This window comes from Rhinoraja longicauda, chromosome 5 (genome assembly GCF_053455715.1).
Source record: "Rhinoraja longicauda isolate Sanriku21f chromosome 5, sRhiLon1.1, whole genome shotgun sequence".
Classification (NCBI taxonomy): domain Eukaryota; kingdom Metazoa; phylum Chordata; class Chondrichthyes; order Rajiformes; family Arhynchobatidae; genus Rhinoraja; species Rhinoraja longicauda.
Window position 1 is genome coordinate 73,145,324 of NC_135957.1, and position 26,377 is coordinate 73,171,700.

The following is a 26,377-nucleotide window of genomic DNA, read 5'->3' on the forward strand; positions in this document are numbered from 1 at the left end:
GGTCCGCGTGATCTGCGCCAGGCGGAGGCCGGCCCGGGGGGGCGGGGTCAGGGCGGTGTGACGTGACGTCGCGTTGGGAGCCGGACGGCCGAGGCGCCCGCATCAACATGGAGGTCCAGTACAACCTGAGGAACCCGGGTGAGTGGCACCGGCACATACCCGACCGCGGCTATCACCGAGTGAAGTGATTCCCAGCGGCTGCTGCTCCTCGGGCTACCGGGTCCCTGTCTTCCCTTTACTGGAGAGTGAGGCTCACTGGGGTAGGCGGGCCCGGCCCGGCTGGGCTGTGCTGCAGCCCTTCCCCGAACCGCAGCCCCGGCTGGAGGTGATGGGCACCGGGCTGCAGCCTTTCCCCGAACCGCAGCCCGGCTGGAGGTGATGGGCACCGGGCTGCAGCCCTTCCCCGAACCGCAGCCCCGGCTGGAGGTGATGGGCACTGGGCTGCAGCCTTTCCCTGAGCCGCAGCCCCGGCTGGAGGTGATGGGCACTGGGCTGCAGCCTTTCCCTGAGCCGCAGCCCCGGCTGGAGGTGATGGGCACTGGGCTGCAGCCTTTCCCTGAGCCGCAGCCCCGGCTGGAGGTGATGGGCACTGGGCTGCAGCCTTTCTCTGAGCCGCAGCCCGGCTGGAGGTGATAGGCACCGGGCTGCAGCCCTTCCCTGAGCCGCTGAGTGTGAGACGATTATAATCTGCTGAAGGGCCTTCCTTGATTCATTTCTTGCCACCCACCACGGTTTCCAGCTTCGTCAACGCTGTCATTGAGCATTTGCATTGGGTACTTGGGCGTTGACAGATGGACGAGCCTCGGGTTCTTTCAGTTAGACACCAGCCAATCTCGTGCCTCCACCTCGCCCACTTCCTCCAGTACTTACTTTTTATTTTGCTCATTCTCTTGGGTTCCTTGCAGCCACTTGCCATCGCCCCTCTATTACTGGTTGGAGTAAACTGTTCACAGTTTGGTCAACTATAAGGTGAAATGCTGGTCCTACATACTACCCTTTCATTAGAAAGTTCACCTATTTGAATCTGTAGAATTTAAGCGTCTGGACCCGAAACGTCACCTATTTCTTTTCTCCAGAGTTGGTGCCTGTCCTGATTCGTGTACCCGAATACCCAGATCCCACTGATCTTCATTTATTTATATTTTCTCTACATTTAGATAATAAATTAGATAATAAGATTCCAGCTTTTTGTGTCTATCTTCGGTTTAAACCAGTATCTGCAGTTCTTTCCTACACATTGCTCACTTTCGGTTCGCTACTAATTCAGATTGTCCATTAACGATCGGATTTAACTTAAGCAAATGCGTTTTCCGACTGCATGTGTTATTGACCTGAAATGTTAACATTGCCTTGCCCTTTAAGCACACGTTCAACTTGTTTTCGTTCAGAATTTTCAGGCATTGTTTAGTTCAGTGCTGCACTGGCTGGCTGGCATTTCATCCTTTAGACCCAGTCAACATTAGCTTGTATAAAAGTTGGTCTGCTCGATTCACCAACTAACTTAGTTTTTGATTCTTGATTAGAACGGGTGTCAAGAGTTATGGGGAGAAGGCAGGAAAATGAGATTTGGAGGCAGAGATGAGCCATGATTGACTGGCGAGTAGACTCGATGGGCTGAATGGTCTAATTCTACTCTTATAGCTTGTGAACGTATTATAGTTTTAAAAGTCTTAATGATATTTGTCTTTCAAAAGCTCAGAAAATAGCAGGTGTAATCATCAGGCTCTTCAGGGCATCTTGATTATAATCATGTATAGTCTTTCCGCTGACTAGATAGCACGCAACAAAAAAACAATTACACTGCACCTTGGTACATGTAATGAGCTTGCTTTGCCATTCAATATGCTCAAGGCTGATATGTGTTCATCTATACGATTTCCCCATAAACTTCAATTCTTTGATCCTTCAAATATTAATCTATTCCCATCTTAAGTATATCTAAAAATCTGGCTTCCACCAAATTTGAGGATTGGTTGGGAAATGATGGAGGAAAATTCCAGAGTTTCAGTCCACTCTAAAAGAAGAAATATCTACACACCTCGGTTTAAAAGACTGGAGCCTTCTAATTCTGTACCCTTCTTCCTGATTCTCCCATCAGGCAACCCTCTCGACATCTGCCCTGTCAAGTAGCATCTCCCCATTCATAAACACCAACGCCTTCTCAATAAAGACTTCTTAACCTGCTGCTAATTTTGTGATTCGTGTACCCGAATACCTAGATCCCACTGATTTTCATTTATTTAAATTTTCTCTCCATTTAGATACTAAATCATCTTTTCCTCTTAATGAAGTGTACCTTTGCCACCCCCCACAATAAACTCCATTTGCCAGTTTTTGTTTTTGCCTAGTCACGCCATCCATCTATATCCCATTGCAAGATCACAATCTTCTCTACAGGGAATGTCTTTCCACCTGTTTTCATACTTCCCTGTTGAACCTTGTCAAATGTCTGTCAGAAATTCATATTTTCTGTCACTAGCTCTCAGGAAGAGGCTAGTGAAATTGTCCCCAATGTGTAAGATAGTGCTCGTGTTCGGGTGATTACTGGTCAGCATGGACTTGATGTGCCGGAAGGCTTGTTTCCACGCTGTCAAAACTAAAGTTTAACTCAAAGCAGTATTAAAGTATAAATTGTTTTAACAATTTGTTTAAAATAAGGTTGGCTGTGTTTACGCATAGGTTTTTTTCAACTTCAAATGATTACAAATGCTGATGAAGTCATAGCTGTGTTAATTTGTCTACATTAGAATAGATTTGATAATGAAAATGTTGCAGGGAAGTATGTTGGCACCTTGTACTATAGCACCCAACACATCATCTTTGCAGTTTTACTTTGCAGTTAATGACTGCTCATTTTATGAAATTAAATTAATAAGCTGTATAATGTGTGAGACAAGTGACAATCAGAAATTGCTTCCCAAGTCTGTAAAATGTTGCAGTAATTGGAGAAACAATTCAGAATACCATTGTGTGGTTTCTCAACTAAGATGAGCATTTACCATAAAAACAATTGCTGGAAATGCCCAATAAATTTAGACACAAAATGCTGGAGTAACTCAGCAGGTCAGGCAGCATCTCAGGAGAGAAGAAATGGGTGACGTTTCGGGTCGAGACCCTTCTTCAGTCGGGTCTCGACCCGAAACGTCACCCATTTTCTTCTCTCCTGAGATGCTGCCTGACCTGCTGAGTTACTCCAGCATTTTGTGAATAAATACCTTCGATTTGTAGCAGCACCTGCAGTTATTTTCTTACAATAAATTTAGACAGATCTGTAAAAAAGTTTAAGGATGGAGCTGATAATTTTTTATCGGAAATCAACACCGCTGCTATTTATATCATTCAGAGTATCTTGCTTTTGAGCAAATTGTTTGAGATTTGTAATCTACATATAACAAATAAATACCAGAAAATGATTGCATTTTTGAAATGTATGTCTTTCACCGTTTTTAATGTCTTTGATATGATTGCAAGGCCCATCTTCTCAATGGGAGCCTGAAATAAAGGAAATAGATATTTGGGAAATGGATTCTCAACACACATTAAGAACAAAATTAAACTGGAAACCATTAGAATGCATCATCTAAATATCATAGATTTTTTTTTGGTCCTACTTTTATCTTGGCATTTCTTTACCAATTATGGCAAAACTTGGAATGTTTCTGCAAAGTTTTAAAAGAAGAAATGTCTAATTGACTGCGGCTCAAATTATTTTGTCAAGCCATAATCGGTTCAAGGTCTGCTGATGCGATAGTTGCAATGCTTATTTTTAAATAAATCAAAAGATAATATAATATGAGCTGTATTATTTGAATGCTATTTGTCTAATATTACAATTTGTTTGTGTCACAGTACAGCATGTTAAAATGTTCTACATATTAAACTAATTTAAGGTTGATATTAAAATTTAAGCCTTAATAGTGGTGATGTGTACTAGTTCAGAAAGTGTCCCAGCTGGTGTGATTGGTTTGAAAACATGACAAGTTTGTGAAGTCTGTGGTCATCTACAGCTGGAGTTAAGCAGCTCAATATAAAATCTGCAACTTGCCACGGCTATTTTTATCTAAGCAAATATAGTGTTGCTTTTATTTTGCAAAGATTTTTGTTGCCTAGTTTCATTTTTTTGGGCACCTTAAAAAGAGTAATAAATGGTTTGCAATTAGCTACTCAGCTACATTTCATTATAGTAAAAAACAAATTGCTGGAGAAATTCAGTGGTCAGGTTTCGGTCCCAAAAACTCATCAGTTCATTTCCCTCCACAGTTGTTGCCTAAACGACTAAGTTCCTTCAGCAATTTGTGTTTTACTCATGATTCCAACATTTGCAGTCTCTTGTCCACGTCTGATTGTAGGATGGATACATGTAAAGGCAGTTTTCGCTCGCCCACTCCCAAGAAAATTTGTATTTCCTCCCCATTCATTATGAACCTGCCCAGTTCCATTGGAAAAATATATTCTAGGCTGATTATGTTGGCTACTTTTTTGAAGGATCTTTTACATTTGTCTTAAAATTCTCTTTCATAATGGTAACGTTCCTAGTGTAATTTACTTAGTTTTTCCCTCATTTTCTGCTATTAATTCTCGCATGTCTTGACTGACTAGATGTAGAAGAGATTCCCTCCCCCCCCCCCCCCTCCCAGGTGAGTGGTTTCAATAAGAGGTAGGCCATTTTAGACTGAGTAGAAGATAAATTTCTCCCCGATCTAGTCAATCTTTAATAATCTGCACCCTGGGGGACTAAGGAGGCCCAGTGATTAATTGCATTCAAAGCAGAGATCTGTAAATTTCAGAAGATAAAGGAAATCAAGGATATGGGGGGTAGTGCAGGGAGATAGTGTTGAGCTAGATTAATCATGACTGAATGGTGGACGAAGCCTGAAAGAGTAAAGTTAGTACTGACTTCTACATCTCATGTTTCTATATTCTTATTTGTTTGGCTGTGGATTTTTGAAGGTTTGGCATAGATATTATAAATCTTTTGAATAAAAAAAATGTTTTATCTTAACTATTAAACTTAGTTTACCTAGAAGCTTTTCCTCATGACCAAAATATCCACGGCACCAAGTATTCATCGCAAAGTAATACAATTTGTTTTCAAACCATTGTTAGTTGGGTATAATGGTTATTATAATGGTTCACTATTGTATTTCCTTGTGGGTGGGGGAGATCATGGCATTCTAAATTTTGTAATTTGGACCAACAAAACTACTTGCAAATATATTGTTTTCTTCTCATAGGTTTTCCAAACTATGTTTAAAATTTTAATACTGCTACTTATAACTAAACATAAGCTGATATTTAGATTGGGAACAAATGCCAACTCTAGTGAAACAGTTTGTAAATGATATCCAAGTGCTGGAAACTCCCTACAGAACAATAGACAATAGACAATAGACAATAGGTGCAGGAGTAGGCCATTCAGCCCTTCGAGCCAGCACCGCCATTCAATGCGATCATGGCTGATCACTCTCAATCAGTACCCCGTTCCTGCCTTCTCCCCATACCCCCTCACTCCGCTATCCTTAAGAGCTCTATCCAGCTCTCTCTTGAAAGCATCCAACGAACTGGCCTCCACTGCCTTCTGAGGCAGAGAATTCCACACCTTCACCACCCTCTGACTGAAAAAGTTCTTCCTCATCTCCGTTCTAAATGGCCTACCCCTTATTCTCAAACTGTGGCCCCTTGTTCTGGACTCCCCCAACATTGGGAACATGTTATCTGCCTCTAATGTGTCCAATCCCCTAATTATCTTATATGTTTCAATAAGATCCCCCCTCATCCTTCTAAATTCCAGTGTATACAAGCCCAATCGCTCCAGCCTTTCAACATACGACAGTCCCGCCATTCCGGGAATTAACCTAGTGAACCTGCGCTGCACGCCCTCCATAGCAAGAACATCCTTCCTCAAATTTGGAGACCAAAACTGCACACAGTACTCCAGGTGCGGTCTCACCAGGGCCCGGTACAAACATTATTACGTGCAGAATGAAATAGAGTTAAAGTTTCAGGTTACCGACTCTTCATTGGAATTGAAGAAGTGAGAAAGCAGTTTTTTAAAGTTGGTTTGGCTGGCAGGAGAGTGGATGAGAGCAGAATGTGGGAAATGGAACAGGTGTGGTTGACAGCCCAATCTACAGAGGTAAAGCCATAGTTAAGTTAAAAAAAATCTAAATCGCAGGTGTTGGAAGTGTTGTCACCAAATCAGATACAGTTGAGAGAGTGAAACTGATGAAATGCAATTCACCAATTACCCAAACTTTTTACTTATTGTGGAGTTGGTTTGTTCTGATCCATTTTAACTCAGTATTTCTTCTCCCTCCCACATGCTGCCTGATCTGCCAGGTATTTCTAATGCTATTTTAGATTTTCCACATCTAATTGTCATTGAGAAGGTGATAATGGGTTGCTTCCGAAGGTATTGTAGTTTGTAAAGAACACAGGACAGTACAGCACAGGAACAAGGCCTTCGGGAAGATGTAGTTATAATTGCCAGATGGGCTAAGTAATTAATAAAATAGTAGAAAGGATAGCTGTGACTAAATGGTCCAGATGGCTGTATTTTAATTTGCTAGAGGCCAATCGGATTAAAACCTCATTAAACAGAATAATAGAGCACAGGAACAGGCCCTTCGGCCCACAGTATCTGTGTTAAACATAATGCCAAGTTAAACTAATCTCCTCTGCCTGCATGTAATCCATATCCCTCGACACCTCATATATTCATGTGCTTATCAAAATCCTATCTCCTTCCACCACCATCCCCAGGCAGCATGTTCCAGGCACCCAGCACTCTCTGTAAAAATAAAATTTGCCCTGCACCTTTCCTTTAAACTTTGCCCCTCTTACCTCCATGCCATGTCCTTGAGTTTTTCCACATTTTCACCCTGGGAAAATGCCCCTCATTTGATATCAGTTCTCCCTTCAACCTCCAATGCTCCAGAGGAAATGATGACGCATGACAATTCTGTTCACATATGGGCATCAGTGCTGAGGCAGTGCAATGGATGTCTGACTCGGAATGTTCCCTTCCGAGGCAACTTGCTGAAGGAGGTGCCTTTTTAAGCTTCTCAGGAAGTTTCTCAGAAAAGTGTCCTTAGCCTGTTTGTAATTTGTACCATGGACTTCGACCTGTCTTAGCAGACTTGGGGTGTATGTGATTCATTTTGCTTTCTAATTTTTTTGTTTGTAACAGTCAACACTTCCCCAGCTTTCTTAAAATCTTTGGCCTCAGTTCCAGTTGGGCAGCATGTTTCTTTGTTCCTGCTTGGGCCAAAGCTTCTCCATCTTTACATCCGAGATTCATTTATGCATGTGACATGTAGTAGTGTAGAAAATAACTGCAGATGCTGGTACAAATCGAAGGTATCACAAAATGCTGGAGTAACTCAGCAGGTCAGGCAGCATCTAGGAGAGAGGGAGTGGGTGACGTTTCGGGTCGAGACCCTTCTTCAGACTGAAGAAGGGTCTCGACCCGAAAAGTCACCCACTCCCTCTTTCCTAGATGCTGCCTGACCTGCTGAGTTACTCCAGCATTTTGTGATACCTTTGACATGTAGTAGTATTCTTGTATCTTTCCGAACGTTAGCCAAATCGAAAGAGCTATCCAAACTTCCTGGGTCAAAATATTCAATTAACTCTTCTCTTCCTGTTGCATTGGTATGTCTGTACCACGTCATTCTTTGAGCTGAAGGTGCTTAAGATGTGTCAAATTTGTTTTCTTGAAGTTGACAGCCATGCTGGGCACAAGCCATGGTTGTGGGCCCTAAACATTTAGGAGTAGGCTGTGCACTTGTGTCTGAAGTTAGGAACGTTGATAAACCATCTGATGTGTAGGTTGGGGGCATTGTAGATATATTACTTGAACACAGAAACATTATTGATTAATAGCTGCCGCAGTAGTGACCGCAGCTTGCATTCCTTTAAACTGGCAACCTATCCCAAGTTCCCAGAAGTTGTAAAAATAAATTTACTGCCAAGCCACGAAGAGTTTTTAAGAATCTCAGTTAAGTTTAGTTGAAGAGCTATGGTGTAAAAACAGTATCTTGGAAGAAAGGAGAACTGGAAAAGTTTCAGTCACCAGTCTGAGATGAAATAAAATTGGGAATAATTGCTACCAGGAGTTGAACATCGTTTGTCAATGTTTGTGTGATTGGAGTAAATTGTAGTTGGGTAGGGAATTCAAAAGGAGAATAAGAATGTCAAAATAACGATGTTTACTGTGCAATCCAAAATAAATCAGATTGGATTACCTTTAGACCTGTGTGAAGTTAGGTGCCGGCTGCAGATCTTTAGATGAGCACAAGAATAGGCTAAGTGGGAGGATAATCAGGCTGGCGTCAGGATAGTCAGGGGTAAGAAGTACACAAACAAAGGTTTCGCTAGCGGATTTTTTAGTTTAGTTTATTTTCACATGTACAAAAGCTTGAAAATTCCGGGTCAAACAAATAAGCATAAAAAGAGACTTTGAATATTTGAGTGAACATAAAAATAAAACATGCAATTGCTTATTTGCAACCATTGTCTAGATTTCTTAGCTGAATTTGTTTTATTTTATAGCTGTTAAACGTTTAATGAAAGAAGCACAAGAACTGAGAGACCCCACAGAACAGTACCATGCCCAGCCTCTGGAGGTGAGACTTTTAAACGTTTAAAAATTATTTGGTGTGGTTTTTTGTTCCTGGTATGGATGAAATTTCCTCTCTTTACGAACCATTCCTGAATGGTCCAACAAATAGTCATGGAGGCCCTTCGGCCCAACTTGCCCATGTAGACCAAGATGCCCCATCTACGCTAGTCCCACCACCCTGCATTTGGCTCATATCCCTCTAAACCGTTCATATCCATGTACCTGTCCAAATGTCTTTTAAATGTTGTTATTGTACCTGCCTCAACTATTTCCTCTAGTAACTCGTTCCATATACACACCATCTCAGTGTGGAAAAAGCTGCCCCTTGGGTTCCTATTAAATCTTTCCCCTCTCATCTTCAACCTATACCCTCTGGTTCTTGATTCCCCTACTCTGGATAAATGTGCATCAATTTACTTCAGGGTGCTACTTAACACCTTAACAGGCTTTTAAATGTTTATCCTTTTTTTCTCCACTTGCTGTGAACATGTATCTAGAGTTTTAACTTTTAATTTTAAAACTCGACCAACAGTGTGCCTGGGTTTTTCCTTCGTGGTTCTGAGGTGGTTGAAAATTTTATTTGTAACTGTAACTCAATATATTGTGGTTTGAAGTTTCACTTCTTACAAGTGAATGTCTAGTCTGTGTTTTAGAAGCCATTACAGTTTATAGTCTCATTCCAAATGGTGTTAATTTTGGAAATACCATCAAAGTTGAACTCTCAGATGATAAACTCGTGAACTGAGTTGCAAAAGCTGCCAGCAGAAACCGTGCTTGCCAGAAGGGAGCAAAATGTAAACCGTAGCTGTAGTTGGTTCTTCCAATGACTGGGGAGCTATCCTAGTCCAATGGTTTCACACCAATGAAGATACTTTGTGCCTGGGAAGAAACAACGTACAACCACATGGTCCTCGGTGCCATTGGTGCTTCTTAAATTGATAAGGGGAATAAGCAGGCATGGGTTCTGTCCTTAATTTCTGGCCATTGACTCTGGTCTTTTGTGATGATCTAGATTTTGGTTGTAAAACGTGTTGGGAGAAAAGTAAATAGTTGGAGTTAATTCAGACAGTGGATCACTCTCTAAGCCAGGGTCTGGGCAGATGCATTGAGTGCACAGGAAGGAGATTGGGAAACCCGAATCTTTTGCGGCTGGTAAATTAATGGTAATTTAAATTGATGCTGCCAGGAATAACTCTAGCAGGGCGGCATTTCTGACGCAAGGGTGGGGAGGTTCACTGGGATGCTAAATTCTGTGGGGCTTTTGGCGTTTTCAAAAGATTTGGGACCGTGGTTTGTATAAGTTGGAGTGGATGTTGTTCTTTTCCACACGTGGATGAATGCTTACATGCTAGCAATAAACGACAAGCATGTTTGTACCTTTTTGTGACTTGCCTTCTGCTTCTGACTTAACATCAGTAAAAACTTGCTCAACGTGCCATTTGCAATTGTTTGTTCTCTCTTTTAACTTGTAGGATAATCTATTCGAATGGCATTTCACCGTACGAGGTCCTCCAGACTCTGACTTTGATGGTGGTGTATACCATGGCCGAATTGTGCTGCCACCAGAATATCCCATGAAGCCGCCCAGCATTATTCTTCTAACAGTAAGCTCTGTTTAAATTTGTCTAAAATGTTACTTAGCTCTTTAAAGCAATTTAATCTCTGGGCCATTGTCTGGTGATTCCATTTGGTTGAGGGATCAATGTTAAATGGTGCATTTGGCAAACTCCCTTTCCTCTAAATATTATTATTATATGATCCTTTGCATTTGCCTGGACACAAGAAACATTGACATTTGGGAGAAGTGTTGAACTGAAATGTATGTATAAGATCTTGCACAAGATGTGATTCCCTGTGCCTCTGATGTAGATATCAAGATGCCGGTGGTGAAACAAGCTGACTATTAATTTTTTTTTTTAAATGCAACCACTTTGGGGGGGTACAGGTAGAAGAGGCTGATCTTTTTTTTTTTAATCACAAAATGGATAAAAAATGATGAGTTGTAAACTTGTTGGATGGCAAAAAATATTCTGTTTTCATATCAAGATGCTAATTAGTATATTCTGTTTACATATATTCTAATAGAATAAATATCATTTTTCTTGACCTGGTGTCTTGCAGAGAGCCAATGCTGAGTTTATTCAGTAGGCATGCATTTGCAGTGGGTGTCATCGGTTGTGCAGGAAGGAACTGCAGATGCTGGTTTAAACCGAAGATAGACACTAAAAGCTGGAGTAATTCAGCGGGTCAGACAGCATCTCTGGAGAAAAAGAATAGGCGATGTTTTGGTTCGAGTCTGAAGAAGGATCTCGACCCGAGATCACCTATTCCTTTTCTCCAGAGATGCTGTCTGATCTGCTGAGTTACTCCAGATGTTTGTGTCTATCTTATGTCAGCGGTTAGTCTTCAATGTCAGCTAGGTAATCCTCTGTGCCAAAACAGTAGCATTGAGGGTTTATTGACAACCCAGTGATAATTAATCACGCTCATGCCCGTTGACATTTGCATTTTGTTTTCATCGTCTTGTTATGCAATTGGTCTTTTGTTACACTTCTGTGTACTTCCTGACAATATTAATGCATTAAATGAAGTGATTCCTACGCTATTATGTTAATTAGCAGATGTGAAAAATATTTTTTCCCCAGAGATATCATTGACTGGGCTTTTTGGAAAATTGGAATAAACAATTGACCCCATAAAGTTTTCTAATGGCAAAACAAAGTGTTTTAATATTTTGCTTTGATTATTTTGGAAATGTTAAGAACAATTGGAAATAACCATATAACCATATAACAATTACAGCACGGAAACAGGCCCGTTCGGCCCTACCAGTCCACGCCGACCACTTTCTCTGACCTAGTCTTATCTACCTGCTCTCAGACCATAACCCTCCCATCCATATACCTATCCAATTTATTCTTAAATAATAAAATCGAGCCTGCCTCCACCACTTCCACCGGAAGCTCATTCCACACAGCCACCACCTCTGAGTAAAGAAGTTACCCCTCATGTTACCCCAAACTTTTGTCCCTTAATTCTGAAGTTATGTCCCCTTGTTGGAATCTTCCCCACTCTCAAAGGGAAAAGCCTACCCATGTCAACTCTGTCCGTCCCTCTTAAAATTTTAAAAACCTCTATCAAGTCCCCCCTCAACCTTCTACGCTCCAAAGAATAAAGACCCAACCTGTTCAACCTCTCTCTGCAGCTTAAGTGCTGAAACCCAGGCAACATTCTAGTAAATCTCCTCTGTACCCTCTCCATTTTGTCGACATCTTTCCTATAATTTGGTGACCAGAACTGCACACCATACTCCAGATTCGGCCTCACCAATGCCCTGTACAATTTCAACATTACCAGAAATGATCAGAAATGTAACAACAATTGCAGTGTATTAATTATTTGCTGCTGCTGCCTGACGAGGGTGTTTGTGTTTCAGCCTAATGGTAGATTCGAAGTAGGAAAGAAGATTTGTCTAAGCATTTCAGGACATCATCCTGAAACCTGGCAACCATCCTGGAGTAGTGAGTATTACCTGCGATCCAGGTCATCAATGTTAATCATCACTTCCAAAGCTGTTGTGCAGCAGGGTTGTGCAGCAGGTCACTCGTGTTGCTTTTCTGTGTTGTAGTACAGCTTTAATTCTGGTGCAATACAATTGAGGCGTCATGTGCAGTATTACACGTGCGATTTTTAGTTTTATGTCTGAAGTTTCCCCTTTCAGCCATGCAGCGGTGGAGATTTGAAATGCCAAGCAATATTTCCATTTGAGTACCAGATCACAAGATACAAGAAATGAGCAAAACAAAACTTGAGTGTGTCTGTACTTTTTTGGAATTTTCTTCTCAACTATTGAATTGTTAACTAATAGCTATTATGGTGTGTGTTGAAAAACTTAAAAGAAAAATTAAACTTCCCATTTTTTCCAATTTAATTAACGTAATTGCTTTAAACCATATTATATTTTTTCCTAGTACGGACTGCATTGTTGGCCATTATTGGTTTCATGCCAACGAAAGGAGAAGGAGCCATTGGTTCTCTGGATTATACTCCTGATGAGAGAAAAGCACTGGCCAAAAAGTAAGATTTTAATTTTATTTACATCATGCAAGTAGACCAATTCTAGGAGAGTTCCTGAATATTTTAGTCTAATTGTTTTAATTGCCCCACTCGGTTCTTTTTTTCCTGAAACCAAAAATGTTCCAGAAGGAAAATGTACATTTGTAACACGTTTGACTTTATTCAATCTTTAAATCTACTTGGGTGCTAGTAATTATTCATGTCAGCCTATCATATCCTCTTGCTCAATTGTAGCTTGCTACATTTAACATTGAAACGGTTTAGCAAAATTGCTTTTGTACACTGGACGTAACCTAGACAGAATTAGTGTCTTTGTACCATCTTAAAGTCAAATATCCTCTGTATAGAATTGACCATTGTAGTTTCTTCATTCTCACTTTTGCTATTTCCAAATTCAACTTCTCTGATTAAAAACACAATGTGGGAAGTACTCAACTAGTTAATTCCCAGCATCTTATGTCCTGTAAAATTTCAGAAATCAATCATCTGTGATGTTTGGCTTTTGTTCAACTACAGACACTCCCCGACTTGTTGTTAAGGTTACGTTCCCTAAACCGTGCCTAAGTCAGATTTTATGCAAGTTGAAATCACCTTAACACTAGGCAGAAACAAAGAACTGCCGGTGCTGGTTAATATACAAAATGACACAAAGTGCTGGAGTAACTCAGCAGAACAGGCAGCATCTCTGGAGAACGTGATAGGTGACATTTCGGAATCAGTTCAGACTGATTTGGTCCACTGAGTTCCTGCAGCACTTTGTGTCGTTTCACCTTAAAACTCGGCGTCGATGTCGCTGGACTGCTCCAGCACTCCCTTCACCAGTTGCCACACCGTCCTGTTTGCGCGGTTGTTGCTGCAGTTCATGTTGTAGCCCTCTAATCTGCTTTTCCCTTTTAGAATTTTGCAAGAGCATTTGATGTTGGTGGGTGTAGGTTGTAAAATGTTACTAGATTTCTCACTGCAAATGAATGCACACAATGTAATAATTCTGTATTAAATAGTTCTTGAAAATGTGAACAACTAAGATTCCATAACCGTTGCTATTTGTAAGGAGCTGCTTTGAGGAAAGAAGTTGATTAAAGGACCACTTAGAAGTATTTAGATTAATTGTTATTGCTATTGTAATGAACAGATTGTAAAGAGTCATGAGTTTTTGCAAAACATTAATTGCAAATGCTGCTAAAAGACCATGCTTAATGTTCTTTTGATTTAGGTCACAGGACTTCAACTGTGAAACCTGTGGCACTTGCATGAGGACAGCCCTGCTGGCATGCTCAGAAAGTAGCATTCCAAGTCTCGCTGATGTGGAGGCCAAAGAATTAGCAAAACAAATCAATTTTAAGGTATGTTGCCTTTTATAAATCGAGCAATGAACAAAAATTAAGTCGGAAAAGACAGTTTGATTGGAATTTGCACAGTGATGCAGTGTACTGTGTGCTGGCATTTATAATGATTTATACAGGCAACCTTTCAAGAGCCAGAGCCACACAAGTCAGATGTATTTTCTGGATATTGTTTCAAAGGAGTGTTGAGATTAGAAGTGATTTAGGAGATTTATTCCAGATTTTAAGACCCTACTAACTGAAGCTTCTGTAACCAGTGGTGGAGCTGTTAAAAGGACATAGTGTGCTGGAGAGACAGGGCAAAGCGTGGCAGGTAATAGGTGATCACAGACGAGGGTTTTTTTTCTAGGCAGATGGTTGGGACAAAGGCCAGCGATTAAAACAGAGGGTGTGAGACAGAAGGATTGAAGAGTTACAAATTGTTATGGCAGAGGAAAGAATGTAGGTGGAGGTGAAGGGGTAGGGGAGAAATAGGTGTGAGTCCAGGTGGGGTACAGTCGAAGGGGAGGGTTGAAAGGGGGGTAGGGGGGATGGTGTTTGTTGGAGGCTACCTAAAATTAAAAAAATCAATGTTCATCCCAATGGATTTTAAGCTACTATGGCAATCCTCTTCACTCGGGCAATGGAGGAGGCCAAGGACAGGAAGGTCAGGGTGTTAAAATGGTTAGCATCCAGGAGATCCAGTGGACCTTGGCAGACGGAACGCAAGTGTTCAGCGAAACGGTCGGCAAGTCTGCGCTTGGTCTCGCTGACGTACAGGAGGAAACATCGGTTGAAGTAGGAACTATTAAAATTGGAAATATTGAAGAGCCCAGAACTGAAAAGGCATTAGAACCAACAAAGGCATAGTTGAAGATTCCAGCAGCAGCAGGGGGAATTGGAGATGGAAAGAAGTAATTTTGGTGAGAAACTGCAGGGTTTGTGATTCAATAGATGGTTCAAATATGACTGCAACAATTAAATCAGAGTTTTTTAAATATCCTGGACAAATACCAAGATAGATGAAATCAGTATTATGTGGTTAGATCTGAAGATCATGGCTTCCTGTACACTAATGTATCGCCAGTAAACAAGAAATTTAGAGATGGTAGCAAGGTCAAACAGGGTATTGGCATACTATTGAAATTGCATAATTTGAGTAATGTTGCCATGCAGTAACATGTAAGAAAGGGGACACGATGAAGGATGCTGTCTGTCCCGCTGAGTTACTCCAGCTTGTTATGATAACCTTCGGTTCAAACCAGCATCTGCAGTTCCCCTTCCTACACATCAAGGATTAATACCTTTTTGCAAAAGATGATGGTACCGTTTTGGGTGAACATAGAATTGATAGTGGGCTTATGGAAGTAGAAATGCCACATGACATGGCAATGTTAAAGAGGTGGCCTTGAATGTTGGAGTATGTATATATAGAAAAAAAATGCAGTAGTATAGTAAAATTGTGTACATGAGAGGAAAATCTAAGAAAAAAAATTGAATTTTTTTGCAATCATTTTGCGAAGTTAACTGGTGCAGAGACGATCAGTGAAAGTGGGAAAGCTTTTGGAGTGTTTGGATGATCAGTGAAGAACAAGAGGTGGAACAAGGCGAGATGGGCAAACTCAGTGCAGAAGGGCGAGAGTGCGATGTGATGTCAGAAATTAGAGCTAAATTGCCTATGCAAAGTTGTTGGCAGGGCAAAGTGTGGAAAATAATGCCAGCGCATGTGTGCCTTTGCTTCCACTACCTTTTGGCAAAGAGAATTCTAGATTCTATGAATATTTTTTGATGTAGATTCTTGTTAAACCACGTGATGATATGTTTCTGAGGGTAAGTGGGGATATTGAGTAAGATTATAGTTAGTTTAGCCATGACCTCTGTAGATATGCTTGAGTGACTAATACCTCTGCCAATTTGTATGTATGCTGTGCAAGTGCTGAACTCTAGGCCTGGATTGTGTGTGGAAGTCCTGTAATGCAAATTAAACCCCAATCCCTGAATTATTTAGGAATATAAGGCTATCAACCAAGCTAAGATAACAGTTTCATGTTTGTAGAAACAATGAGCTGCAGATGCTGGTTTACAAAAGAAGACACAAAGTGCTGGAGAAAGTCAGTGGGTCAGAATAGAATAGAATGGAAAACATGAATAGTTGACTCTGAAGGCATGACAGAGGAGCTGGCCAAGGTCAAATGGAAAAGGATCCTAGCAGGAATGACGGTGGAACAGCAATTGGAGGAATTTCTGGGCATAATCCAGAAGATGCAGGATCATTTCATTCCAAAGAGGAAGAAAGATTCTATGGGGAGTAAGAGGCAACCGTGGCTGACGAGGGAAGTTAGAGATGGAATAAAACTAAAAAAGATGTATAAGATAGCAAAGAGTAGCGGGAAGCCAGAGGAGTGGGCAACTATCAAAGGACAACAGAAGATAGCAAAAAGGGCAATACAGGTTGAAAAGATGAGGTACGATATGAAGCTGGCCAAGAATATAAAGAAGGACAGTAAAAGCTTCTTTCGGTATGTTAAGAGAAAAAGATTAGTAAAGACAAATGTGGGCAAAAACGGGTGAAATTATTATGGGTAACAAGGAAATGGTGGAAGAGTTGAACAGGTACTTCGAATCTGACTTCACTAAGGCAAACACAAACAATCTCCCAGATGTGCTGGTGGACAAAGGATCAAGGGAGACAGAGGAACTGAAAGAATTTTGCATTAAGCGAGAAATAGTATTGGGTAGACTGATGAGACTGAAGGCTGATAAATCCCCAGGGTCTGATGGTCTGCATCCCAGGGTACTCAAGGAGGTGGACGCATAGGTGATAATTTTCCAATGTTCAATAGATTCAGGATCAGTTCCTGTGGATTGGAGGGTAGCTAATGTTATCGTACTTTTCAAGAAAGGAGCGAGAGAGAAAACGGGGAATTATAGACCAGTTAGCCTGACATCGGTGGTGGGGAAGATGCTGAAGTCAATTATTAAAGAGGTAATAACAGCGCATTTGGATAGCGGTAAAAGGATTGGTCCAAGTCAGCATGGATTTATGAAGGGGAAATCCTGCTTGACTAATTTTCTTGAATTTTTTGAGGATGTGACAAGTAAAATGGATGAAGGAGACCCAGTGGATGTAGTGTATCTGGATTTTCAGAAGGCCTTTGATAAGGTACCACATGGGAGGTTGGTGAGCAAAATTAGAGCACATGGTATTGGGGGTAGGGTTTTGACATAGATAGAGAATTGGTTGGCAGACAGGATGCAAAGAGAAGGGGAAAAACGGGTCCTTTCAGAATGGCAGGCAGTGGCAAATGGAGTGCCGCAAGGCTCAGTGCTGGGGCCGCAACTATTTACAATATATATTAATGATTTGGATGATGGAATTAGAAGTAACACTAGCAAGTTGGCGGATGACACAAAGCTGGGTGGCAGTGTGAGCTGCGAAGAGGATGTTGGGAGGTTGCAGGGTGACTTGGACAGGTTGAGTGAATGGGCAGATGCATGGCAGATGCAATATAATGTAGTTAAATGTGAGGTTATCCACTTTGGCGGCAAAAATAAGGAAGCAGATTATTATCTCAATGGTGTCAGATTAGGTAAAGTGCAATGAGACCTTGGTGTCCTTGTACATCAGTCACTGAAAGTAAACGTGCAGGTACAGCAGTCAGTGAAGAAAGCTAATGGAATGTTGGCCTTCATAACAAGAGGATTTGAGTAGAGGAGCAAAGAAGTCCTTCTGCAGTTGTATAGGGCCCTGGTGAGACCACATCTGGAGTATTGTGTGCAGTTTTGGTCTCCTAATTTGAGGAAGCACGTCCTTGCTATTGAGGCAGTGCAAAGTAGGGTCACACGGTTAATTCCTGGGATGGCGGGACTGTAATATGAGGAAAGATTGGAAAGACTAGGCTTGTATTCACTGGAGTTTAGAAGGATGAGAGGGGATCTTATTGAGACATATAAAATTATAAAAGGACTAGACAAGCTAGATGCAGGAAAAATGTTCCCAATGTTGGGGGACTCCAGAACCAGGAGACACAATCTAAGAATAAAGTGGAGACCATTTAAAACTGAGGTGAGAAGAAACTTTTTCACCCAGAGAGTTGTGAATTTGTGGAATGCTCTGCCACAGAAGGCAGTGGAGGCCAATTCACTGGATGAATTTATAGGAGAGTTAGATAGAGCTCTAGGGGCTAGTGGAATCAAGGGATATGGGGAAAGGGCAGGCACAGGTTACTGATTGTAGATGATCAGCCATGATCACAATGAATGGCTGGCTCGAAGGGCCAAATGGTGTCCCCTGCACCTATTTTCTATGTTTCTATGACATTTCATGTTGAGACCATTCTTCAGACTGATTGAAGCGGAGGGAGGGGGGGGGGGGGTAGGGGTGGGAATAAAGCTTGAAAAGAGAAGGGGCAGGACAAAGCCTGGCAGATAACAGGTGGATGCAAGTGAGGTTTAAAGTTTGTAAATGTGTTATTTACCTTTCAATAGGCAGAGACACACACTCAAAGCAATACTGCAACTGAATCTGCTGCTGCTACTCCAGCACCAATAATAAATGAAAACCAAGATAGTCAAGTTTCCCAGCAACCTACATCCGCTGGCACCAGTCTGGAAACAGAAATGGTATGTAAACCGAGGTATTCCATATCCTTGGACTGAACTGTGCAGGTTTTCTGCAGATATGTATTTATGAAATCAAATAAAATGTTTCTATTAAAGTGATCAATGGGAAACAGCAAACACAAATCTTTGTGTTAACCAATTAGTGATCTGGCATATGCTTCATGAATATTTCAATAATTGCACATTGGGTTTCATAATTTAAACACAGGCAGTGTTAAAATCTGAAAAATGTGACAATGTTTTTGCCAGCTGTTTTATTCATCTCTTGGTCATTTAGATGAATTTTGCACTCGTTAATGTTGTTGTTATTATTGAACATGTTATCGTTATTATTCTCGGTTAAGGTACTTGGTGGCCCCTATGCCGTTGCTTTTTTAAAATTTATGTGGAAGTTTTGTTCTAATACCACTCAGTATTGCTGTTTTACTGCATTGACTGTCTTTGTACTGCCAGAGTTGTCTAGACAGTCTGGAAAAAATTGCTCTATATTAGTTTACACATGCTGATTTCTGCTATTGCAGTTATCTTTATTATGGCATTTTTCAGTTATCATCCCTAAATTTGGCAGCAGCCTATTTCAGTAAAACATTCATGATAGTTTGTCACCTTGCATTTTTGAACTATTTGATCTGGAAACATTCTTTTACACGTCCATTAATTTGAAATTGCCCAAGGCTTGTCTGTAGCTAATTTAGCAAAACTGCCATTCATAGCAACTGTAATTTAAATCAAATTTTGCATCTTAACCACCATTGAAGATTCCATTGAATTTCCCTTGTTTATTGTTCTGATTTGATCAATTTAATCCTTGAAAGAATTTGAATGCTTTTTGGATTTAACAGATGAAACTCATCCAAATTAGTTTGCGAATATACAACAAAATGTCCTGGTTATTATGGTGCTCTGCTGTAATTATTTTATGTGGATTGAGCATTTATGTAACACTCATCTGTTATGAAATGCTGTAGCCTGGAATATAGCCAAGATAGTGTGGGGGTGGAAGGGAGCTTCAACTTGAATTTGCAGATAAATTATGGTCAAAATCCAGGATAAGCTGCGGTTCAGGCATGACGAGGACTGGAGATTGTTTTAGCAAAAACAAATCTAATGACGTTGATTCATCTGTTCATGTTCAATGAAAGAAAAGATAGAACAGCCAAAATGAATCAACAACTTAAATCGGGAAATGCTGTCTGCATGTTTTACTTAATATCCGATTTATTAGTTTGATCTATTATGTGCTTAAAATTGGGTAATCTACATACATTAAAAAATAATTTTTATGATATTTTTGCGAGAGCTGCCGTCAGTCTTAATTGTAATTAAAGCTAACGAGGAGCATCTTATTCCTAAAATCCTATTAAAATCCTTATTCCTAGATTCCTATTAATTGGATTTAATAATACTAATTGTTGCTATCTGGGAAGGGTATAATAATCTGTGTTCCACGATATTAGTCAAGAAACTGAAGTTGTGTCTGATGGATTAATTCAGCTGTCATAATTATTAGCCATATGTTGTTTAATGGTCACTTTGACTACTTTAATGGTGAAGGATAGGCATGTAAACTAAGAATTTAATGGATTGATTTGTTAGTGGAAATTTGTCTATTTGTTAGATGTTTTTAAGGTCATACAGCATAGACCAGGCCCTATGACCCAGCTTGCCCATGCCAACCAATGTGCCCCATCTACACTAGTCCCACCTGCCTGTGTTTGGCCCATATCCCTCTAAACCTTTCCTATTGTGTGTATTGTGCTGGAGTATTGTGTGCAGTTTTGGTCTCCTAACCTGAGGAAAGACGTTCTTGCCTTAGAGGGAGTACAGAGAAGGTTCACCAGATTGATCCCTGGGATGGCGGGACTTTCATATGAGGAAAGACTGGATAGACTGGGCTTGTACTCACTGGAATTTAGAAGACTGAGGGGGGATCTTATAGAAACATATAAAATTCTTAAGGGGTTGGAGAGGCTAGATGCGGGAAGATTGTTCCCGATGTTGGGGGAGTCCAGAAACAGGGGTCACAGCTTAAGGATAAGGGGGAAGTCTTTTAGGACCGAGATGAGAAAACATTTCTTCACACAGAGAGTGGTGAGTCTGTGGAATTCTCTGCCACAGAAGGTAGTTGAGGCCAGTTCATTGGCTATATTTAAGAGGGAGTTAGATGTGGCCCTTTTTGCTAAAGGGATCAGGGGGTATGGAGAGAAGGCAGGTACAGGCTACTGAGCTGGATGATCAGCCATGATCATATTGAATGGCGGTGCAGGTTCGAAGGGCAGAATGGCCTACTCCTGCACCTATTTTCTATGTTTCTATGTTTCTATCCATGTACCTGTCCAAATGTCTTGTAAATGGATTGGGTGACAGGATGGAGGAGGTAAATACTATTGATTTAACCTATGTGATGTTTAATAAAATCTATGGAATTAAAAAAAGGCAATAGAGGTAATAGCGGTAAAAATATACGTGACAAGAAACAGTAGCGGCAATAGGTGGATACAGTGTATAGTGGTCTTCCCCAGAATTCTGTACTCTTTCTCTGTCCTTTAAGACTTAAACTTTGATATAATTGACAAAACTACTTGCACCACAGACCACAGAAAACTTGGAAACATATTGACGAAACATAAATGAACCATGAGGAGGATAGTGCCAGACTTGGGGGTGATGCAGACAGATGGTGGAATGGTAGACATACTGCAGGTGAATTATATAATAGAAAAATGAGAGGTATTACATTTCAGTCAGATGACAACAGAGAAGCAATATAAATTAGTAGGTGCAGTCCTAAAGGGTAAAAGCACAAATTTCTGAAGGCATATATGTGCATAAATTGTTGCATGCAGAACGGCTGAAATAGTGCATTTTTTAAAAAGAAGAATAGATGGAATGCTAGGCTTTATAAATGGACACCAAGTGCCATGGCAAGGGATTAATACAAAACCTTTATAGGACACCTTATGTTTAAGTACTGTACACATTTTCAGCACACCATGGGGAAAATAGACATGAAAGTTTCTAAGAGGTTTATAAAATTATGACAGGTATAGCTAGGATAGTGTTTTTCCAAGGGCAGGGGAATCTAAAGATCAAGGGCATAGGTTTAAGGTGAGGGGAAAGATTTAAAGTGGATCGAAGGAACAAAAATTTCAGAGGGTGATGGGTATATTGAACAAGCTGCCAGAGGAGGTGGTAGATGCAGGTATAATTATAATATTTAGAAGATAATTGCAATTGGATAGGAAGGCCTCAAGGGATATGGGCCAAACACAGGTAAATAATATTAATATAAACTAGACCAAGTGGACCCATTGGGCCCAAACCTCTCCTGCATTGGTGCAGCACCCTATTCTTTCCCCTCCCTCCCCCTTCCTCTCCCTCCCACCCCTCTCTCCCCCTCCCCCCTCCCCTCCAGCATCTGCAGTTCCTTGTTTCTACATGATTTCAAGGATGTGTGTAGACAGAAGAATTTGTTCTTTTCCTTGAGACAGAAGAAATGTAAAGGAGATTCGTTAGAGGTATTTAAAATTCTCAAGTGTATAAACAAGAGGCAGCACGAAACCATTCCCATTAGCAGAGGGATTTTGAATCAGGACATGGAGTGAATGGGATTGGCGAAACAACAAGAAGTAGCATGGGACAAAACCGTTGGTTGAGAATCAGGCTCTCAGATATGCTGCTTGTAGCAGTAATAGTAGTGGAGGCAAGTACAATCATGGTTTTTTAAAGGGAACTTGAAGAAATTTGCAGGAGTACATGGGGAAGATAAGGGAATAAAATGGCCAGAATGTCCTTGACCAGAGCTAACAGGACTTGATTGGTTAAATGAACATCTCTCTTGCCATCACGTTTTGAAGTATTGAGATAATATCATATCATAATTGTCAGAATTTGGCAATGTTGCAATTTGATCTGATTCTTTTGGATGGAGCCCAAGGAACCTTCGGTGGTGCAGCAGTAGAGTTGCTGTCTTATCACGCCAGAGACCCGGGTTTGATCCTGTTTATGGGTGCTTTCTGTATGGAGTTTGTACATTCTCCCTGTGACCGCACTGGTCTTCTCCAGGTGCTCCAGTTTCCTCCCACACTCCAAAGACGTACAGGTTTGTAGGTTTATTGGCATTGGTGAAATTTTAAATTGTCCCCAGTGTGTGGGGTAGTGGCAGTGTGCGGGGATCGCTGGTCGGTGCGGACTCTGGACAGAAGGGCCTGTTTCTGCGTTGTATCTCTAATAATAAAAAAATTTAAAGATCTTTCTTTCCATTATTCAGATTGTTGCAGATGACACTCACGTTGGGAATGGGGAAGATACACAAAGCGTGCCGAATACGACATCGCTCAGCCCTCGACAGCGGCGTGCACAACAGCAACAACAGACAAGGCGCCCAACTTCATCATACTCTCAAGTCCGGCAACCAGCTAACACGAATCAAATAGGATCCACTATCCTAATCGTTGTTTTGACATTAGCACTGGCTGCCCTCATTTTCCGAAGGATTTACATGGCCAATGAATATAGATTTGACTATGAATTGTAATGATCAAATTGTAATGAATATGTATAGCATAGACTGGGTTTATTACATACCTTATGTATTCTAGCATGTTCGGTCACCATATTAAACAATATTTGCTGGGCATTGTATGACCTTTGCAAAGTGGATTTAAGAAGTTATAGTATGTAAAGGTTATGCATAATTATCTTTGGGATAGCAAAAAGCATTTTTCAAAATTTTACACTGCAGGGAAACCCATTTAAGAATATTTTTGATCATATCAGTTTAGTGTTAGTAGAATTGAGTTGTTTTCATTGAGGCTATGCTGTTCAAAAATGTATTGATCTTAAACGTGTTGCTGAACTATTTAACTGGGACGTTAACACCAGTCCAAGTCAAGTTATATACAATTTTCCCTTTTTGAAGTTCTCTAATATTGTAACCCTGTCAGTTAGAGGGTGAATTTCCAGTTGTTATGTGCATTTGAGCAGCTTGGCAGGAGTTATGGTACTCTTCAAATTTAAAATCCATATTGAATTCTTCACACTGCTCAGTGAAGTAGGTACAGGCTAAAATGTAATACTAGTTTCATGGCACCAGGCTAAAAGAAATACCATTAATTACATTTTAAAATATCTCCTCTTACGAGGGATCCATCAGAAATGTGATCTACAAAGACCTATAAAATGAATCCAAAAAACAGCAGGCTCCATGCTTTGTGATCTTGTAGATTAATTTAACATTATTATTCAGGAGCAACAAATTGTATATTTAAAAAGTTTTTCCATGATACAAAAACCCATGGAATATGTAGTACTAAAAGGAAAATGATTTGGCGCTTGTCCAAGAAGCAATATATCTTTTTATATTTGAGTAGCTTATTTTAATGGGTAGAAACATGAAGGAATGTTGCAGTAATTTTGGTTGTAAAGTCAAGGTAACCATATTTCTAAGCTTCAATAGGCATAAGAGTTGTTGCGTTTGAGAATAATGCTTGGATAAGTTATTTGTGGAAACCTCTTCCCATCCCGAGTTGGCCTAATATTGCATTTTTCAGCAAGTGATTTTAAAAAAGCGCTTTCTCAATTATGATTTGTTTCCTTGAGGTATGAATGTAATAACATGTCAGAGTTTCAAGTGTCTGTGCATGTCTCTTTTGAACTTTCTGTTCAAAGTTAATAATGGAATTTTCTTGTACACGATGCTATGCAGATTTATAATTTTTGATTTGACATTCTGAGTGAACAGAGGGAGATTTTTTTTCAATTGCTGGTTGCATTTTGAACAATGACTTTTGTTGATGTAAATCTTTTTAAAGCTATCTCACACAGATATAAACGTATATCATTATATTTCCTGTTATAGAATTGCTTTTTGTGGGACCTAAATTGTACAACCATCAACACAGCACTTTACAGTTAAGGGAACAATCTGGTTACTCTTGTCTTTCTTATTCATCATTGTTACCACGCTCAAAGTAGATGTTTGAGAAAAGCTCTTAGTTTTTGTTTGAAATAGCTTTGGAAGAAAAATGAACTTTCCTGTCTGGCAACATTGCCTGTCATCCATTCCGAAAGATTCTTTGGAGAGTTTTGTATCAAAGTTCATGAATTGTGATATTATAAACGCTTTTCTGTCACAAGCACAATTCAGAAGGTTGCTAAAATAGTACTGATATAACAATTTAATTATAATATTGAATAAATATAATTCCAGATTTATTGTTTGTGCTTTGTCACCTTCATTTCATTTTTTTGTCATTGATCAAATAATTAACACTTTGAATGTTAAAATTTTCAATCATGGCTTATAAGTTGAAAAGAGACAGCTAGAAATACATGAACTAAATATGAGTACCATTACCAAATATCTTTGATGGATTAAAAGTAAAGTATACACCTTTAGAAAGATATTTTGTACATAATGTGAAAGTACTCTGTGTACTGCTTTATTGCAGAGCATTGGAGGACTAATTGGAGACAGTGGACTAACTAGTCTGATCCTGTACAGATCAGTCTTTCCTCCTTCGTTGAGAGTTAAAACCTTTTTTATATTGTTGTATTAGCTCAGTATATTTGCATAGCTAGAAGATAATACGCTGGTAATAAACAAGAGACGTGTGCAGGAAGGAACTGCAGATGGTGGTTTAAACCGAAGGTAGACACAAAAAGCTGGAGTAACTCAGCAGGACAGGCAGCATCTCTGGAGAGAAGGACTGGGTGACGTTAAACAAGAGACAGTTGGATTTAACTGAAAGTCCTATTGTATTCAATCCGATTAATGAGTCAGTGATTTCCTGATATTGTATTACTTTTCCAGCAAGTAAAGTGTTTACTTTTACATTGACAAGTCATTTTATTCAGAGAGAATTAGGGATTTGTTTATCTCCTATGCAAAAGTCTAATGTTCTATTTTAGTATAAATTATAATTTAAAATTAACTGTTATTAAACAGATTATGTAATAAGTAACAATGTCGTGGGTTGTAGGTCTTTCTAAAAAAAAAACATTTGATGTAGCAGCAGTTTATGGAAGCTCATTAATAGAATCATGCAGCATGGAACGAGGCCCCATGGACCAACTCATCCATGCCAAAAACGATGCTCTCACCTGAGATAGCCCTAAGGTTGTCCACATTTGGCCCTTATCCCTTTAAACCTTTTCTATCCATGTACTTGTGCAAATGTCTTTTAATGTAGACACGAGGAACTACAGATGCTGGTTTACAAAAAAAGACAAAGTGATGAAGTAACTCAGCGGGTCCGGCAGCATCTCTGGAAGACATGGATAGGTGATGTTTTGGGCTGGGGCCCTTTCACAGACTAAGTGTTGTGAGGGATAAAGGGGGGCTGAGAATCGAGGTGGGGAAAAATAATGCAAGACCACAGCCTCCTAGATTTATCTGTATCCCATGCCCTGAAAGATATATTTGCAATCAAACCAAGTACGGATCTCAAAGGATACAAAATGCTGGAGTAACTCAGCCAGTATCTGAGGAGAACATGGATAGGTGGCGTTTTGGGCTGGGGCCTTTTCACAGACTAAGCATTGTGAGGGGTAAAGGGAAGCTGAGAATTGAGGTGGGGGGTGGGACAAGGCCTGGCAAGTGATAGGTGGATTATGTAAGGGAGTTTTTCATTGGCAGATGGGTGGATAGCCCAGAAATGAAAACAAAAAGCTAAAAGATAAGGGAGGGAAGGGGAGGAGGAGGGGTTGAGGGGAGGGGAGGAGGAGGGGT

The 26,377-nt window shown here is 40.3% G+C and overlaps 1 protein-coding gene across 1 annotated transcript; it reads left to right on the top strand.

Annotated features, from left to right (window-relative positions):
• Positions 1–24,859, top strand: ube2j1 (ubiquitin-conjugating enzyme E2, J1). The gene is made up of 8 exons (XM_078399798.1): positions 1–138; positions 8,554–8,627; positions 10,096–10,227; positions 12,060–12,144; positions 12,595–12,700; positions 13,914–14,043; positions 18,511–18,645; positions 22,916–24,859. The coding sequence occupies exons 1-8, from the start codon at positions 108–110 to the stop codon at positions 23,180–23,182; spliced, it is 960 nt and encodes a 319-aa protein (XP_078255924.1). The 5' UTR covers positions 1–107; the 3' UTR covers positions 23,183–24,859.
• Positions 24,860–26,377: the final 1,518 nt, after the last annotated feature.